The sequence below is a fragment of the Gymnoscopelus braueri genome, assembly GCF_963280865.1.
Source record: "Gymnoscopelus braueri genome assembly, chromosome: 16".
Taxonomy (NCBI): domain Eukaryota; kingdom Metazoa; phylum Chordata; class Actinopteri; order Myctophiformes; family Myctophidae; genus Gymnoscopelus; species Gymnoscopelus braueri.
Window position 1 is genome coordinate 40,871,644 of NC_137616.1, and position 17,564 is coordinate 40,889,207.

The following is a 17,564-nucleotide window of genomic DNA, read 5'->3' on the forward strand; positions in this document are numbered from 1 at the left end:
TTTGGCGAAAGAGCCCCGCCCTCTCTCACTCTACCCTTCCGCCTTGGTGTCCAATGGGAGCAGCTTCAGCCGCGGGACGTGATGACGTCGATGGACGTACAGGCGCACCTACTTTGGAGCGCTCCACAGATTGAAGCCAAGCAGAAGCCTACTTTAAACATTTTATGACAAAAAAAATAAGAAAGCTGCCAGAACGGTCCTTTTGTGTTCTCTCTTTAATGTTTTCTGTTAGTATATATATCCCCCTGGCTCGGATGTTGTTATATTGATGTATTGATAACTTTGTGTTTGTTGTTTGTGTTTGTTTTTTATTGTATGTCATGATTATTATAAATAAAGATTTGTGAGGAGAAGAAAAAAAGAAATAAAAATAAACTTTGGAGCGCTCCAGTTCAGAGTGCTTCAGCTTCATAAAAAAAATCTATTGGTTTATACCTGTACACAAAGTAGGTAATTGTTTACCAGTGGTGGATAAAGTACTCTGATTTGCAAATGACCTGCAGAAAATAGCTGATCTACAAGCTCACAACAACGGGTCGCGTGAGCTTGTAGATCAGTTATTTTTGAATATCAGAGGTATGTAAAATAGTGATTGAGAGGTCACATGATCCTTTCTATTAATATGTTGGATTTGTGTATTTTCTGACATTTAACAACTTCAACCCTCAATAGTAAACTTGACCTTTGGCTCATATTTGGTCTGCCCTTTGTCCCTCTACACCAAATTTATTTGCCGAAAGTAGTCGATCTACAAGCTCACAATAGTTGCAGCGCAACACATTGTGAGCTTGTTAGTGTAGATCACTATTTTCTGTGAATGTTCCCCCCAGAATAGGGATGCAAGGGTTCAAATGGTTAATGTAAAAATAATAATAAAAAATAATAAAAATGTTCCATGGCTGTGTGACTGTAGTAACTCTGAGAGGACCCTCCACAGGGCCCCAGACCCCCTGTTGAAGAACTATGATATAGTCTTCAATGTAGTTAAATCAGTGGGGGTAGCCTTCTTCTAAAACAGTGGTTCTTCTCAAACATGTTCATGTCAAGGACCCCCAAATTGATATGTATTTGGCCACGGACCCTCATCTGAAAATACTTTGTGCCAGGGAGGAACCCCCAATACACAAGGCCTTTAGTTGAAGTGTCTGAGGAGCAAAGCTTTCAGCGTGCTTTAGACAGCTTCTTCACAATGCTGGTGCTTTGTGAACAAACAAGAAACATTTTGTCCCTCCTTTTGTTTTACCGAATGGGTTCCCAGATTGAACAGTTATGGAAAAATAAAAATACTCGGGGTAACTTCACACCACATGCCACACCAGCATTTTGATGCTTGACCCTTTAAGGCCTGAAGCCGATTCTACAAAATTGTCTTCTAAATCCCAACAGTATTCTGAAAAACTTACGTTTCTACATCAGTGGTTCTCAAACTTTTTCATGTCAAGGACCCCCAAAATTATATGTAGCCTATTTGGCCCAAATTGGCCGCCGACCCCATCTCAAAATATTGTTTCCCACGGACCCCCAGAAGTAAAGATTTGAGTTACAAATGTTTGCTTTAAAAGAATGCATATTCAAAGATTTGCACACATTTTCACGATTTTTCTAAAATAGCAGATCTACAAGCTCATAGTGTGGCACCGAGTGCTTGTACATCTGCTATTATTGAAAAGCCAAAGAAATCTAAAATGACAGAGATGCGTTCCCGGATTGAATGGGTTAAATACGTCTTTGTGTGAGGTACAAATCATTTTTCAACCGTAAAAAAAGACCATATACATTTCTTATGGGTTGTAATGTCTCACTCTGAATCATTTTAGAGATTTATCAATATCACATGACATTTTTCTGAACACTACTCCCCCCCACAAAAAAAATAAATAAATAAAATCAACTGGATAACTTGAACAGAACATTGCTATTCTCCAACTAGGTTCACTGTCAGTATTGAGTCTGAATAGGAAAACTAAATCATATCACAGCAGCAATTGTAGAGGGTCAGCCATTACCAGGACAGAACCCAGTGCTACACAACCAGCATCAACCAGTAGGGAATCACAGAATCTATTCATTCAACTTTAGGCCTGTTTGTTCATGTATTTTGTGTGTGAGTACATTTTACTGTATAAGTATTGAAATGCACATCATTTGAAGTACAGTAGGGTTTACTGTGAGTAGTCAGATTCACTAGAAGATGGGTTCATGCCAACAGCTTCCTGTCAACATGCCAGTAAGAAAACTGTGACGTTAAAGAGAAACCACGACCCGATGAAGAGATAAAAATGAACATAAAAGTTGATGTGTCAAAAATAGAGAGATAGAAGACAAGACATCTTGTTCAGTGACGGTCCAGTTCAGACAAGAGTGATTGAATCGTCTAGAAACAGATATGACTCAATTAGTGACGCTGTTGATTCTGCTGTGGAGCTCAGGTAGGAATCTGTTTTAATACTTGAAGTCATTTGATTTTAAAATATTGCTGATCATCTTTCACCACTTAAACACCAGCATCCGTATTGTGGGGAAAGCTTTAGCAGAAAATAGCAGATCGACAATCTCACAACACGTTGCGTTGTGAGGCGTTGTGAGCTTGTCGATTGGCTATTTTCAGCTAAAGCTTTCCCCACAATAACAGAAAACAGAAAATAGTAGTATAGAGCTCTGAGGGACTCTGGTCAACCATATACTGTAGGTGTTAAGTGGTTAAATTACTCAATGGTTTTGGGGTGAAAAACCCCATCTCTGGTTTGTTTGTCATTCTGACCCCAGGACTCTCAGGTCATCCAGGACTGGTCTACTAACTAAAACAAAACATGTTCAGGCAGGATTTAGTTATTATGTTACACATAGTTGGAACAAACTTCCAGAGGATGTGAGTGTTTTGATGTTTAATGTTGAAATGTATATAAGTGTGATTATAATGCGTTCAACTATTGATCCCGGCGAAAAGGTCTGTTAGTGACCAGTAATTATGAAGTATTATGCTACTTCACTTTATAAGTCATTCTAAAAGGCTTTATAATGTGTTATGAATGAACAGTGAATTAGAAGTATGTTTATAATGCATTATAGACATGGGTTTATGATGTATTATAATCACTGTTATAATGCATTATAGGGTGATTATAAGTTGCTATAGGTGGTCTATGGGTGCTTCATGTAAACTACATTCCTGAAAGTGTAGGCAGAGTTTTGTGTGTGTTGTTCTCGCATAGATTAATCATGTTTTTTCTATTTACTTAAAGCACTCAATCATCAACACTTGCTGTGCATCGTATGTCTATAATGCATTATAAACATACTTCATAATGCATAATGATCCACTTATATCACCATTGAATTTTAGCTATAATAACTCATAAATACTCATAAGGCTTTATGATAATAATCATAGCACCTTATAAAGCATGTATAAAGCAGGACTTCAGGTCAAGTATTAGAATACTTCATAATTGCTGGACACTCACATCTTTTGGTAAGGATCATATTGTATTATAATATCTCATAGTTGTAATACATTATATTAATTTGTTTATAATCACTGTCATAATGCAAATATATTGTGATTATAATTCAGGTGTTGGCAGATTTTTTTAAAACTTAATTCAAAGCACCCAATGACCTCTAATACTGACTTATAATCACCCTATAATGCAGTATAACAGAGATAATTAATTTATTATATTACGGTAATTATAATGCACTATAATTCTGGCCAAAAGAAAAAGTCAGTTAGTGAGTGACCCATGCAGTATTATGATATTATAAGTCACTATACAATTATTTATAATTTGTTATGATTATTGTTATAAAGCATTATGAGCATTCATAACTATAACTATATGAGAAGATTACAATGGATTAAAAGTAGGTTTATAATGCATTATAGACTTGGGAGGCATAGCAAGTGTTACCGTATTAAGCAGCTTGCTATGCATTTATACTTTAACTCACAAATGATTATGAAATCCTGTATATTATGCTTATGATTTTTTTTGTTATAAAGCTTTTTGGGAAAAAGCTTCATAGACATTTATGCATAATTATATAGTGTAATACACAGACTCTAATGCATTATACAGTCAGTATGTTTACAGTATAAATCCATTACAGACATGGGCTTTACAGGATCACAATAGAAACAAGCCCCTAGGGCTTTTTGTGTTATCCTTTTAACAATTATTGTAAAATCGTACCTCTGTATTGATTGATTGATTGTACTTTATTAACAGTTTGCAAATGCAAACAGTTAATAAAGTACAATCAATCAATCAATCTTCAAAGGCATGCATTATAATGTGATTATACGGATCAATTCTTATATCCCCCACTCCCCCCTTCGCCCTATCCCTCCATTTTGCACGTTTGCATATAGGGTCCATTCCTTTTGGACTAAGTGTATAGTTTATCAAGAACATATCTGCAACATTACTAAGATAGCCTTTTACCATCTGAGAAACATTGCAAGAGGCGGCCTAGGTATGCCAAGAAACTGATTTATGATTTTGTAATCTCACAATTAGATTATTGTAATGCAAAAAAAAAAAATATATATATATATATATATATATATATATATATATATATATTACTGCTCATTCAGAATTCAGCAGCAATAACTTTACCCAAATCACATTACTCCTGTACAGATTTGCAGGCAGTTTTTAAAGCTTTGAATGGTCTAGAACATCGTTTCCAGCAGACTAGTTGCAGAGCCCATTTTATTTGTCAAGATTAAATATCAATTTTTTATGTTTTCAATGCATATTGCATATTAGACATGCAACAGTTTGACAGTTTTAAGAGCTTGGGCAGCTAAAAACACACTTCTAGAACCTTAGGGCCTTAGAATTAGTTTTGGTGTGTTTTTTAAGCTACATGGGGCAATATTAAAAAAAAACTGTTTTAATGTTTTTTGCGCAAACAGTCATATACATGCTGTCAGATTTAACTAACATCTGCAACTCATAAACAACCAATTCTTAATCACTTTAATCTACAAGGGCACAACTGAATGTTCCAACAATACCTGAATATGGAAGGAGGCAGGCATGAGAGACAAGAAGGGACTTTAGCAAGTGTACTAGTGTGCAAGGCGTCTGTCACGGGGCAGCCTGTGCCCTAGCCCCTTTCGGGACCCTGTTTACCTTTTTTGTATTTGGGAAGGCGGTATCCAGGGTCCCTTGACGCTCAAACCACTCTCTCGTACTCGCGGCTACCACTGTCTGGTCTCGGGCTAATAGCTCGTCTCTTAGAAGTTACAGAGATTTCTCTCAAACCAGGCAAACCGTTTCGAACAAAATGCCTCAAATCATGAACACAGCATGCAATTTCCGTGAAATTTTGCACACACATTTCCATTAGGCCGAGGAAGAAATGCCATTTGAAAATGTTCAAATCAGCCTATGGTCATAATGTAATAAACTAAATGTAATAAATGCTCATAATGTAATAAACTAAATGTAATAAAAGCTTATAATGTAATAATCAGCTCATAATGTAATAAAATCATGAGCCCATTATGTAATAATGGTGTTACATTAAGAACCTTGCGTAGCCACTCATAATGTAATAACACTGCATAATGTAACTAGAAAAAGTGCTCCTCTGAGCACAGGTCTCCGCCAGGTCAGGTAGGTTATTGTGGCCTCCTGGTGGCGCTATAATAGGCCAATGTGAAAAGGGTGCCATTTCTTCTTAGGCCTTTCAATCGGACACTGCATTCATGATTTGAGGCATTTTGTTCCAAACATGTGTTTTGCTAAATTAGACCTGCTGGTGGCGCTATAACAGGCCAATGTGAAAAGGGTGCCATTTCTTCTTAGGCCTTTCAATCGGACACTGCATTCATGATTTGAGGCATTTTGTACCAAAAATGTGTTTTGCTAAATTAGACCTGCTGGTGGCGCTATAACAGGCCAATGTGAAAAGGGTGGCATTTCTTCCTCGGCCTAGTGGGAAGGTGTGTGCAAAAAGTTGATGATTTGAGGCATTTTGTTCAAAACGAACCAATCCTGCAAACTTTGGAAGCCAATCTTAGCCAATCAAGATAGAATATAAAAAATCACACCCTGTGTGAAGTGGGCGGTGTCTTGCTAGCTAATCACAATACTGAATGGAGTCAACCAATCATGTACAAAAAATAAATACATTTATTGAAACACTCTTTATGATGGACGAAACCATAACTTGAAAAAAAAAATTATGTTTTTTTTCAAGTTATGGTTTCTTATATAGGACTATGCACATGTGTCATGTGACACTGGCCAATCACAGTCCTGAATAGACTGTGATTGGCCAATCACAGCGCAGGATAATTGTACAAATTTCCAAACCTCACTTATAGGGGCGGTTTCACAGCGCAGGATAATTGTACAAATTTCCAAACCTCACTTATAGGGGCGGCTTCACCGCCCAAAAATCGGAGAGATCCGTGTTGATCACATGACTATATAGATACTGTGTACCGATTTGCGTGAGGTTTGGACAAAATCTGTAGGAGTGATATCCAAAAATGTGTTACTTGATGTGTTACCATGATACTTATGATACTGACATTATATTGACATGATACTGATCATGATACTGACCATGATACTGACCATGATACTGACCATGGTATTGACCATGATACAGACCATGATACTGATACTGACCATGGTACTGACCATGATACTGACCATGATACTGACCATGATACTGACCATGATACTGATACTGACCATGATACTGACCATAATACTGACCATGGTACTGACCATGATACTGACCATGATACTGATACTGACCATGATACTGATAATGATTATTATGATGTAACACTAATGTCTCAACAATATGAGACATTATTACATTATGTACTTTTATTACATTATAAGCGGCTACGTGAGATTTATAATGTAACACATTATTACATTATTACATTATAGAAAAATCTGTTGTTACGTTATGCGCTCATCTTTTTATTACATTATGAGCTGATTATTACATTATGAGTTTTTATTACATTTAAATTATTACATTATGAACCGTTATTACATTATGAGCCGTTATTGTCTCCGCCAGGCCGAAAGGCATGGCGAGAGAGTATGTTTTACCCCCTGTCCGTCCGTCCGTGTGTCCGTCCGTGTGTCCGTCCGTGTGTCCATCTGTCTGTGAACAGCTAATCTCCGGCACCGTTGGCCCGGTCGCTGCGAAACTGTGCACACACACTCCCTGGATGCCAATTCAGAACCTCTGCCCTGTTACATGGCCCTGTTATAGTGCCACCAGGAGGCCGATTTGTGCAAAACCCATTTTTTTATATTACTCCTAAGATATCTCTATAGTCATGTGATCAACACGGATCTGTCTGATTTTCCATATTCCATCCTGATTGGCTAAGGTTGCCTTCCAAAGTTTGCAGGATTGGTCCGTTTGAAACTAAATACCTCAAATCATGAACACACCGTCCGATTGCGGTGAAACTTTGCACGCACATTCGCAATACGGTGAAGAACAAACGCCACCCTTTTAACATTGCCCTATTATAGCGCCACAATAATATATTTATATTACTCCTACAACTTTTGTCCAACCATCATGCAAATCAGTACACATTATTTCTATAGTCAAGTGATCAAGATTTTTTATATTCCATCCTGATTGGTGAATTCTGAACATTGCTGCCCACAATAACCTACCTGACCTGGCGGAGACCTGTGCTCCGAGGAGCACTTTTTCTAGTTACATTATGAGTTGCTACTGGCCGATTCGTGTTTTTACCCATAACTGCACCGATCAGTGTAAAACTTTGTATGCACACTCTCTAGAGGCCAAGGAAAAACCTTTGCCCTGCATTTTTCACATTTGCCTTTTATAGCGCCACCAGGAGGCAGACTTATGTAAAAAAAAAAAAAATTATATTGTAAGAGTGAAATGCAGCCATGGAGTATTGTTAGGTTATAAGAAATAACCACTGTTCAGTATGAGAGTTTCCGCTGGGGGTGCTGTGGGGAAAAGCTAGAGAGGGAAGGAGAGAAGAAGAGAGAGAGAGAGAGAGCGACCAGGGAATGCCATTCATTCAATGTTTACGTCTGTTGGACTGTTCTGTTTGGCTGAGAGACTTTAGTAAAAGTTATTGAGAAGAACCTATTATCGTGTTGAACTGAGTCTATTCTGCACCCACACCCACGTCGCTTACAATATTAAGCCTTCAGATTTGATCCAAATTTCACGCAAATCGGTACACATGATCTCTATAGTCATGTGATCAAGACGGATCTGTTTGATTTTTCATATTCCATCCTGATTGGCTAACATTGACATGTAATGTTTGCAGGAGTGGCCCGTTTTGAACAAAATGCCGCAAATCATGAACACAGCTTCCAATTGCGGTGAATCTTTGAATGCACATTTGCACTACGTTGAGGAACAAATGCCTTTTAACATTGGCCTGTTATAGCGCCACCAGCAGGTCAAATTTAGTGAAACACATTTTTAGAACAAAATGCCTCAAATCATGCATGCAGTGTCCGATTGCCGTGCACGGCCTAGGAATAAATGGCAACCTTTTCACATTGGCCTATTATAGCTCCACCAGGAGGCCACAATAACCTACCTGACCTGGCGGAGACTTATGCTCCGAGGAGCACTTTTTTCTAGTTTTCTATATTTTTTTAAAGTCTTACTTTTGTTTTTTGTTATTTAAGGCCTTCCCTTATATGCTGCACTATAATTGTTGGTGGACGATTTGGTTTGGTACAAATAAAACCCCCAAACTTTGCATCTCTGGACTTTTTGGAGCTTTGGCCAATTGGTCACTTTTACAGCATCATTTTGGGTCCCATGCAGGGGAAATGCCAGAGGTGTCCGAGTTTATTTATGTTGTATACAGCAGTTGTACAACTTCGTTGAAAATAGCAATGCCCAACACAAACTTTCCATGCATGCAGACTCAGTTTTGCACATTCACCCTCGTACTTAGTATTGGATGAGCTGATGATTTTATGTGTGTGAGTCATACGGACAAGACAAGACATGTCTTATGCATACAGTAATGCAACACACATGCAACACACACATGTGTCACAAGTGTATATTCTATGTTAGCCCTGTCATATTCTGAAGAAAATGTTGCATGTGATAGCAACATCTAACTATTATCTTGGTGTGCATGGCTGTGGGTGAGACGGACGCTCACAGTCAGCAGGATCGGAACTCTGCTGTGTACTGGAATAGAGGCCGTGCAACCATTGTGGTGAAAAGACTATCAGTCATTCCTAGCCTGGCATGGCCAGACTAATATCACTGCGTAGATATTAGTCTGGAATCTTTGTGTGGAACCTGCATTTCCGAGGGGCAAATAAAAAAAAATGCCTCATGGTGATAAACCAGCCCCATATTTGCATACAGGGCCCTGATTGGTCCCTCACAACTTCGGAGGGAGAGAAATAGAAACTTTATTGAGAGGGGCCAGACCTAATCTGCCACGGGCAATTTTATTTTGCAATGGCAGATTCGTCTGGAACCAGGCTAAGTCATTCCCTCTTCACGTAATCTTTCCATGTTACAGTGAAGCCCATTTATCTTGTGTTTTTTCTCCTCAGATCTCCAGGCTATACAAACACAAATCACAAGAGGTAAACAAAGATGAAAGATGAACTACTTATCATAGATTCTAGACTAATGTTTTATTATAATTCAAGTAATATTACTTTTTGTTATTGCTTACTCTGTACATAGACGAGAGACAGATAGATAGATAGATAGATAGATAGATAGATAGATAGATAGATAGATAGATAGATAGATAGATAGATAAAAAGAGTGTGTGTGTGTGTGTGTGTGTGTGTGTGTGTGTGTGTGTGTGTGTGTGTGTGTGTGTGTGTGTGTGTGTGTGTGTGTGTGTGTGTGTGTGTGTGAGAGAGATACACTGATGATAACATTTTATTAATATTTCTAGTCTTACGTATGCTTTATGTCTGTGTGTATTATGATACCGTAAAAAAACCCACTTTTTTCAATCTATTGAGCAGAATGTTTTTAGTCTGTGATTCTTCCCACAAATACACACTCTCCATCACGCACGCACGCACGCACGCACGCACGCACGCACGCACGCACGCACGCACGCACGCACGCACGCACGCACGCACGCACGCACGCACGCACGCACGCACGCACGCACGCACGCACGCACACTGGAGTGCCTAGTAGTGTGAGACTAATGCATATGTTTAATGATATTCAACAGGTTGGTTTCTGCTAAATTACTGTAACAATTCAATACAACATAAATAAGTAGGCTACTACTATTCTTAATGTGCCTGTACAGAAGATTGAAATACCACCTTGAACTGAGCATTATTCACTATCAGTGGTGGACTCATCCACTGTCACAGCTAAAATGCACTGAGTATGTTTTACGATTCTGCCTCGGACGGCGCTGAGTTGGCTGAAGGTGACTTTGCATCATTCAGCATACATGGTGTACAGTCTAAGTGTCATGTCAAATCTTTATGAGGACACTCCTGCATGTAGGTAAGCTTTCTTTCAGGCTGATCATTGTCATGTTTTATTGTTTTTCTTCTCATTCAGTTCATTATTCAGTGAGGCTGGTCGGTGGTTCAAACCCCTGTTCAGGCAGAGTGGAGGTGTACTACCGTGGCAGCTGGGGGACGGTGTGTGATGATAATTGGGATCTGGATGATGCCCAAGTTGTGTGTAGACAGTTAGGCTGTGGACCAGCTCAGTCAGCACCAGGGGAAGCCCACTTCGGACGGGGTGATGGAGACATTTTGTTGGATGAGGTCATGTGTTCAGGCAGTGAGTCACACCTTTCACAGTGCAGCCATAGGGGGATTGGATACCACAACTGTAAACACAGTGAAGATGCTGGTGTTGTTTGTGCAGCAGGTAAATATGATTTTTTATTTATTAATAATTATGTTTGTAAGTGTGTTGTCATCCTATCCTTTATTAAAATTGGCTAAAGGGAGGACGGGCCGGCAGGCTGACCTCTGGCGTCACGTTATATTTGGCGGCAGTGGCCCAGGGGTAGAGTGGCCGATAGAGCGGCCGGATGGGAACCGCAAGGTTGCATTATGAATGCAAAAAAAAACGTCTCTGGTTTGTTTGTCATTTTGACCCTGGGACTCTCAGGTCTTCCAGGACTGGTCTACTAACTAAAACAAAACCTGTTCAGGCAGGATTTAGTTTTTATGTTACACATAGTTGGAACAAACTTCCAGAGGATGTGAGTTTTGGTGTTCAATGTTGACATTTATATAAGTGTGTATAATTGCTGGACGGAAAAAAAGTCTGAAGGTGACTCGTGGCTCAAGTCACCTTCAGACGGCGCGCCTCCGTCGGTGAAAACGAGTGCACCTTTTTCAAACTGACCGGTTTTCCAATCCTACTGTTTTCCAATCCTACACACACACACACACACACACACACACACACACACACACACACACACACACACACACACACACACACACACACGCACGCACGCACACACACACACACACACACACACACACACACACACACACACACACACACACACACACACACACACACACACACACACACACACACACACACACAATTTAATATTTTTCTTCTCATTCAGGTGATTATTCTGTGAGGCTGGTCGGTGATTCAAACTCCTGTTCAGGCAGAGTGGAGGTGTACTACTATTACAGATGGAGGACGGTGTGTGATGATGGTTGGGATCTGGATGATGCCCAGGTTGTGTGTAGACAGTTAGGCTGTGGACCAGCTCTGTCAGCACCAGGAAAAGCCCACTTTGGACAGGGTGATGGAGAAATCATGGAGGTCAGGTGTTCAGGCAGTGAGTCACACCTTTCACAGTGCAGGAGGATTCCATTTGGATCCCACAAATGTAAACACAGTGAAGATGCTGGTGTTGTTTGTGCAGGTAAATATGAATTTTATTTCAATTAATAATGATTTTATACTCAGTTATACTCAACAATAACCATATAAGGATTTTTTAGGTTACATTTAGAAGATGTAAATATAGCCTTTATTTATACGCAAATATAACCACTCAATGTCACCCATAATCAGTTTACACATCTGTTGCATCGCGTAGCAACCGATCCACTTCCGGCTCACGCCAGCTGCGTCAAATAAATCAAATACATAATTGTGTTATGTGAGCTTGTAGATCTGCTATTTTCAAAGGATTTTTATACATTTGAAAACTTGTGAAATGGGACCTTCTGCATAACGAGTACTTTTACTTTTGGTATTTACACACACACACACACACACACACACACAGTAAAACCCCCCACTCACTTTCGGGTGTGGGTTTAAGCCCCGACGCCACCACGGTATCGGCATGTATGCAACAACGTGTTGCTGATCACAGCATCACTGCAGTGTGTATTTATGTAGTAACGGTAACAGCAAGGATAGGTGGGCACCAAAACATTCTGGGCACTAGGGATAACTGGGCTCCTACGAGTGGGCATTAGGGACTTGTGGGCACTTGGAAGAGTGGGCACTTAGGGTGCATGGGCGCTAGGGAAATCTGGGCACCAGGAAGACTGGGCACCGGGAAAACTGGTGTTAATAATCATTGTTAATGAAGAATACAATCTCACAGGCAGTGCACATAGTGCCCACTCCTCCTGGTGCCCAGATGTCCCTAGTGCCCACCTCTCTCTCTCTCTCTCTCTCTCTCTCTCTCTCTCTCTCTCTCTCTCTCTCTCTCTCTCAATCCCAGACTCTGTGAGGTTGGTGGATGGGACTAGTTCATGTTCAGGCAGAGTGGAGGTGAAGTCTAATCAGTCGTGGGTGTCAGTGTGTGAAGGTGACTTTGACCAGCAGGATGCAGAGGTGGTCTGTAGGGAGCTTGAATGTGGGGCTCCTTCAGTCCTCCAGGGGGCGCTCTATGGAGACATGAACGCTCCAATGTGGACCAAAGAGTTCCACTGTGAAGGCAGTGAGTCTGTTCTCCTGGACTGTAGAACCTCAGACTCAACTATAAACACCTGCTCACCTGACAAGGCTGTTGAACTCACCTGCTCAGGTAAAAGATAAACTACTCTTTTGGTTTAGGTTATTTTATAATGGCATTTATATATAAAACATTCTGCGTACTCTCTTGTGTCTGTACAGAACCTGATGATATCAGGTTGGTTGGAGGATGTACTGGTAGACTGGAGATGGAAGACCAGAGAGAATGGAGACCAGTGCATGTTGGGTCTGACTGGAACCTGAAGTCATCAGCTGTAGTGTGTAGACAGCTGGACTGTGGTTCTGTTGTTTCAATAGAAAGGAGTTCTGGTTCTACAGGTCAACATGTATGGATGATTACATCTTCCTGTGTCGGGTCTGAGTCTTCACTGAGGGAGTGTGTAACAAAGGAGTCTAGCCATTCTAAATACAGTCTGGAAGTGATCTGTTCAGGTATTGTACGTATGTGTGCGTGTCTGTCTGTCTGTCTGTCTGTCTGTCTGTCTGTCTGTCTGTCTGTCTGTCTGTCTGTCTGTCTGTCTGTCTGTCTGTCTGTCTGTCTGTCTGTCTGTCTGTCTGTCTGTCTGTCTGTCTGTCTGTCTGTGTGTGTGTGTGTGTGTGTGTGTGTGTGTGTGTGTGTGTGTGTGTGTGTGTGTGTGTGTGTGTCTGTCTGTCTGTCTGTCTGTCTGTGTGTGTGTGTGTGTGTGTGTGTGTGTGTGTGTGTGTGTGTGTGTGTGTGTGTGTGTGTGTGTGTGTGTGTGTGTGTGTGTGTGTGTGCGCGTGCGTATTACTATACTCATGAGGACCATATGTCCCCACAAGTCACCAGAATTTGAGAAATAGACATTGTGAGGACCATTTTCCTGGTCTTCACAAGAGAAATGGATGTTTTATGGTTAAAACAGATTTTACAGTTAGGTTTACGATTAGGAAGAGACTCAGGTTGGGCTTAGGGTTAGGATTAGACATTTAGAGGTTAGTTTTCGTGGTTGGGGACGGGTTACAACTTTCCCCGTTTTAAACGTAGTTGTGCGGTGATGTCACACACACCGAAAAATCTATCTGCCATTCTTCTGAAATTCTTCGGCTATATTTATATAAGCTATTTTCAATGCTCTTCTATAATTTTGATGTCCTCACAAGTATATTAATACAAACCTGTGTGTGTGTGTGTGTGTGTGTGTGTGTGTGTGTGTGTGTGTGTGTGTGTGTGTGTGTGTGTGTGTGTGTGTGTGTGTGTGTGTGTGTGTGTGTGTGTGTGTGTGTGCGTGCGTGCGTGCGTGCGTGCGTGCGTGCGCGCGTGCGTGCGCGTGCGTGTGTGTGTGTACTTATGTGTGTGAGACTTGATGATGAAGATGATGATGGCATTGTATTCTGTTTACTCTTTAGTCTCACTATGTTATCTGTCTTTCTGTGTGTATTGTGGATATCTTTATGTTTTTATTGACAAAAATGTATATATCTATAAAAATAGTACATATCTGTCAAATGATAAAATACAAAAAAACTTGAGAGCTTATTGTCTCCGCCAGGCCGAAAGGCATGGAGAGAGTATGTTTTGCCCCCTGTCTGTCCGTCGGTCCGTCCGTGAGTCATTCTGTCTGTGTACAGCTAATCTCCGGCACCGTTGGCTTGATCGCAGCGAAACTGTGCACACACACTCCCTGGATGCCACAGCAGAGCCTCTGCCCCAAATTTTTCACATGGGCCTTTTACAGATTTGTGCAAAACATGCACAAATCTGCACGCACGCACGCACGCACGCACGCACGCACGCACGCACGCACGCACGCACGCACGCACGCACGCACGCACGCACGCACGCACGCACGCACGCACGCACGCACGCACGCACGGTCACAAAATATTTTTCTCCTGTTTTTTACTCCTCTCTCTCTCTCTCTCTCTCTCTCTCTCTCCCAGACTCTGTGAGGCTGGTGAAAGGGACTAGTTCATGTTCAGGCAGAGTGGAGGTGAAGTCTAACCAGTGGTGGGTCTCAGTGTGTGAAGGTGACTTTGACCAGCAGGACGCAGAGGTGGTCTGTAGGCAGCTTGGCTGTGGGTCTCCTTCAGTCCTCCAGGGGGCGCTCTATGGAAACGTGAACGCTTCAATGTGGACCAAAGAGTTCCAGTGTGAAGGCAATGAGTCTGTTCTCCTGGACTGTAGAACCTCAGACTCAACTAGAATCACCTGCTCACCTGACAAGGCTGTTGGACTCACCTGCTCAGGTAAAAGATGAACTACACTTTTGATTTGGATTATTTTATAATGACATTTATATAAAAAAACATTCTGTGAACTTTCTTGTGTCTGTACAGAGCCTAATGATATCAAGTTGGTGGGAGGAGCCAGTAAATGTACTGGTACACTGGAGATGGAAGACCAGAGAGAATGGACACCTGTGGATGTTGGGTCTGACTGGAACCTGACGTTATCAGCTGTAATGTGTAGACAACTGGGCTGTGGCTCTGCTGTTTCAATAAAAAGGAGTTCTGGTTCTACAGATCAATATGTATGGATGATTACATCTTCCTGTGTCGGGTCTGAGTCTTCACTGATGGAGTGTGTAACAAAGGAGTCTCTGCTTTCCACTGAAAGACTGGAAGTGATCTGTTCAGGTATTGTACGTATGTGCGTGCGTGCGTGTGCGCGTGTGCGTGTGCGCGTGTGCGTGTGCGTGTGCGTGTGTGTGTGCGTATGTGTGTGTGTGTGTGAGACTTGATGATGAAGATGATGACAGCATTGTATTCTGTTTACTCTTTAGTCTCACTATTATCTCTCTTTCTCTCTGTGTGTATTGTGGTTTGACACCTTTATGTTTTTATTGACAAAAAATGCATATCAATTACCATATATTTGTACATATCTGTGAAAAGATAAAATACAAAAAAAACTTGAGAGCTTATTTCCATTGTGGTAGAGTTATACCACCACTTGTTTCTATTGATCACAATGTTTTAAGTCTGTGACTTTTCCCACAAATGCACACTCTCTCCTTACTCCTTTCTCTCCCTTTCTCTCCCTTTCTCCCTCTCTCTCTCTCTCTCTCTCTCTCTCTCTCTCTCTCTCTCTCTCTCTCTCTCTCTCTCTCTCTCTCTCTCTCTCTCTCTCTCTCTCTCTCTCTCTCCAGACTTTGTGAGGTTGGTCAATGGGACTAGTTCATGTTCAGGCAGACTGGAGGTGAAGTCTGAACAGTCGTGGGTCTCAGTGTGTGAAGGTGACTTTGACCAGCAGGATACAGAGGTGGTCTGTAGGGAGCTTGGCTGTGGGTCTCCTTCAGTCCTCCAGGGGGCGCTCTATGGAGACGTGAACACTTCAATGTGGACCAAAGAGTTCCAGTGTGAAGGCAATGAGTCTGTTCTCCTGGACTGTAGAACCTCAGACTCAACTAGAAACACCAGCTCACCCGACAAGGCTGTTGAACTCACCTGCTCAGGTAAAAGACAAACTATGCTTTTGCTTTGGATTATTACATTATAATGAAAAATATGTACACATTTTTTTTTACTGCTTAGTCTCTTTTGTCTGTACAGAGCCTGATGATATCAGGTTGGTGGGAGGAGCCAGTAACTGTACTGGTAGACTGGAGATGGAAGACCAGAGAAAGTGGAGACCTGTGATTGTTGGGTCTGACTGGAACCTGAAGTCATCAGCTGTAATGTGTAGACAACTGGACTGTGGCTCTGTTGTTTCAATAGAAAGGAGTTCTGGTTCTACGGATCAACACGTATGGAGGATTACATCTTCCTGTGTCGGGTCTGAGTCTTCACTGATGGAGTGTGTAACAAAGCAGTCTACGCTTTCCACTGAAAGACTGGAAGTGATCTGTTCAGGTGTGTTTGTGTGTGTGTGTGTGTGTGTGTGTGTGTGCGCGTGTTAGTTTGTGTGCGTGTGTGTGTGTGTGTTTTTAAAGAGTGAGACTGATGATGATAGCATTGTATTCTGTTTGCTCTTTAGTTTTACCTATGTTATCTCTCTTTCTTTCTAATTGTGGTTTGACGTTTTGATGTTTTTATTGGCCAAAAATGCACATAAACGACCATATTTGTACCATAGACTGAAAAAAAAGTATGGGCGAAGGGAGCATTGGTCTCTACAAACCCGTTTTGAAGAAACTATTTTAGCAAATTCAAATCCTCCATCTCGGAATTTCCGGTCCCGAAATGCAACCGGAAACGAATGTTATTGGCTGGTGGCTTGGCTTAAGTGCAGTGTCATCACTCAGTAGAACTAGTATCAGCCCTAGAAGCATACTCTACTTTATCATCAAATTAAAATGAACTGAACCATAATTTACAAAAGCATATATCATAATAAATGAAAGAAGACTTTAAACTAGTAACTGAACGCATAAAGACAATGATTACTAAGGTAATAAAATCAAGTGTAAGGTCCGTTCAAATCTCCATTTTAATCAATGGTATGGTATTTCTCCTGCAACCAGCATGGGGGAAATAGTGACACCTTCTAGGCCATTAATGAGAACTGCAGTGCTGAATAGCATTTCCATTTCTTTATTTGAGTCCACATTTATAAAATACATTACAGGGGCACAAATATTTTTCAGTTGCTTTTGATGTCCCGCACACTC

General features: G+C 41.1%; 1 protein-coding gene across 1 annotated transcript in view; it reads left to right on the forward strand.

Annotated features, from left to right (window-relative positions):
* Nucleotides 1–10,790: 10,790 nt before the first annotated feature.
* Nucleotides 10,791–17,564, forward strand: part of LOC308102975 (scavenger receptor cysteine-rich type 1 protein M160-like) — a gene marked incomplete at its 5' end in the record, with an annotated part of 29,197 nt that continues 22,423 nt past the window's right edge. Inside the window, 8 exons of the mRNA XM_080452828.1 lie at nt 10,791–10,893; nt 11,660–11,923; nt 12,740–13,020; nt 13,182–13,425; nt 14,896–15,201; nt 15,292–15,591; nt 16,104–16,409; nt 16,507–16,806. Of these exons, the coding sequence (XP_080308954.1) occupies nt 10,791–10,893; nt 11,660–11,923; nt 12,740–13,020; nt 13,182–13,425; nt 14,896–15,201; nt 15,292–15,591; nt 16,104–16,409; nt 16,507–16,806 (2,104 nt within the window). The remainder of the gene's footprint in view (nt 10,894–11,659; nt 11,924–12,739; nt 13,021–13,181; nt 13,426–14,895; nt 15,202–15,291; nt 15,592–16,103; nt 16,410–16,506; nt 16,807–17,564) is intronic.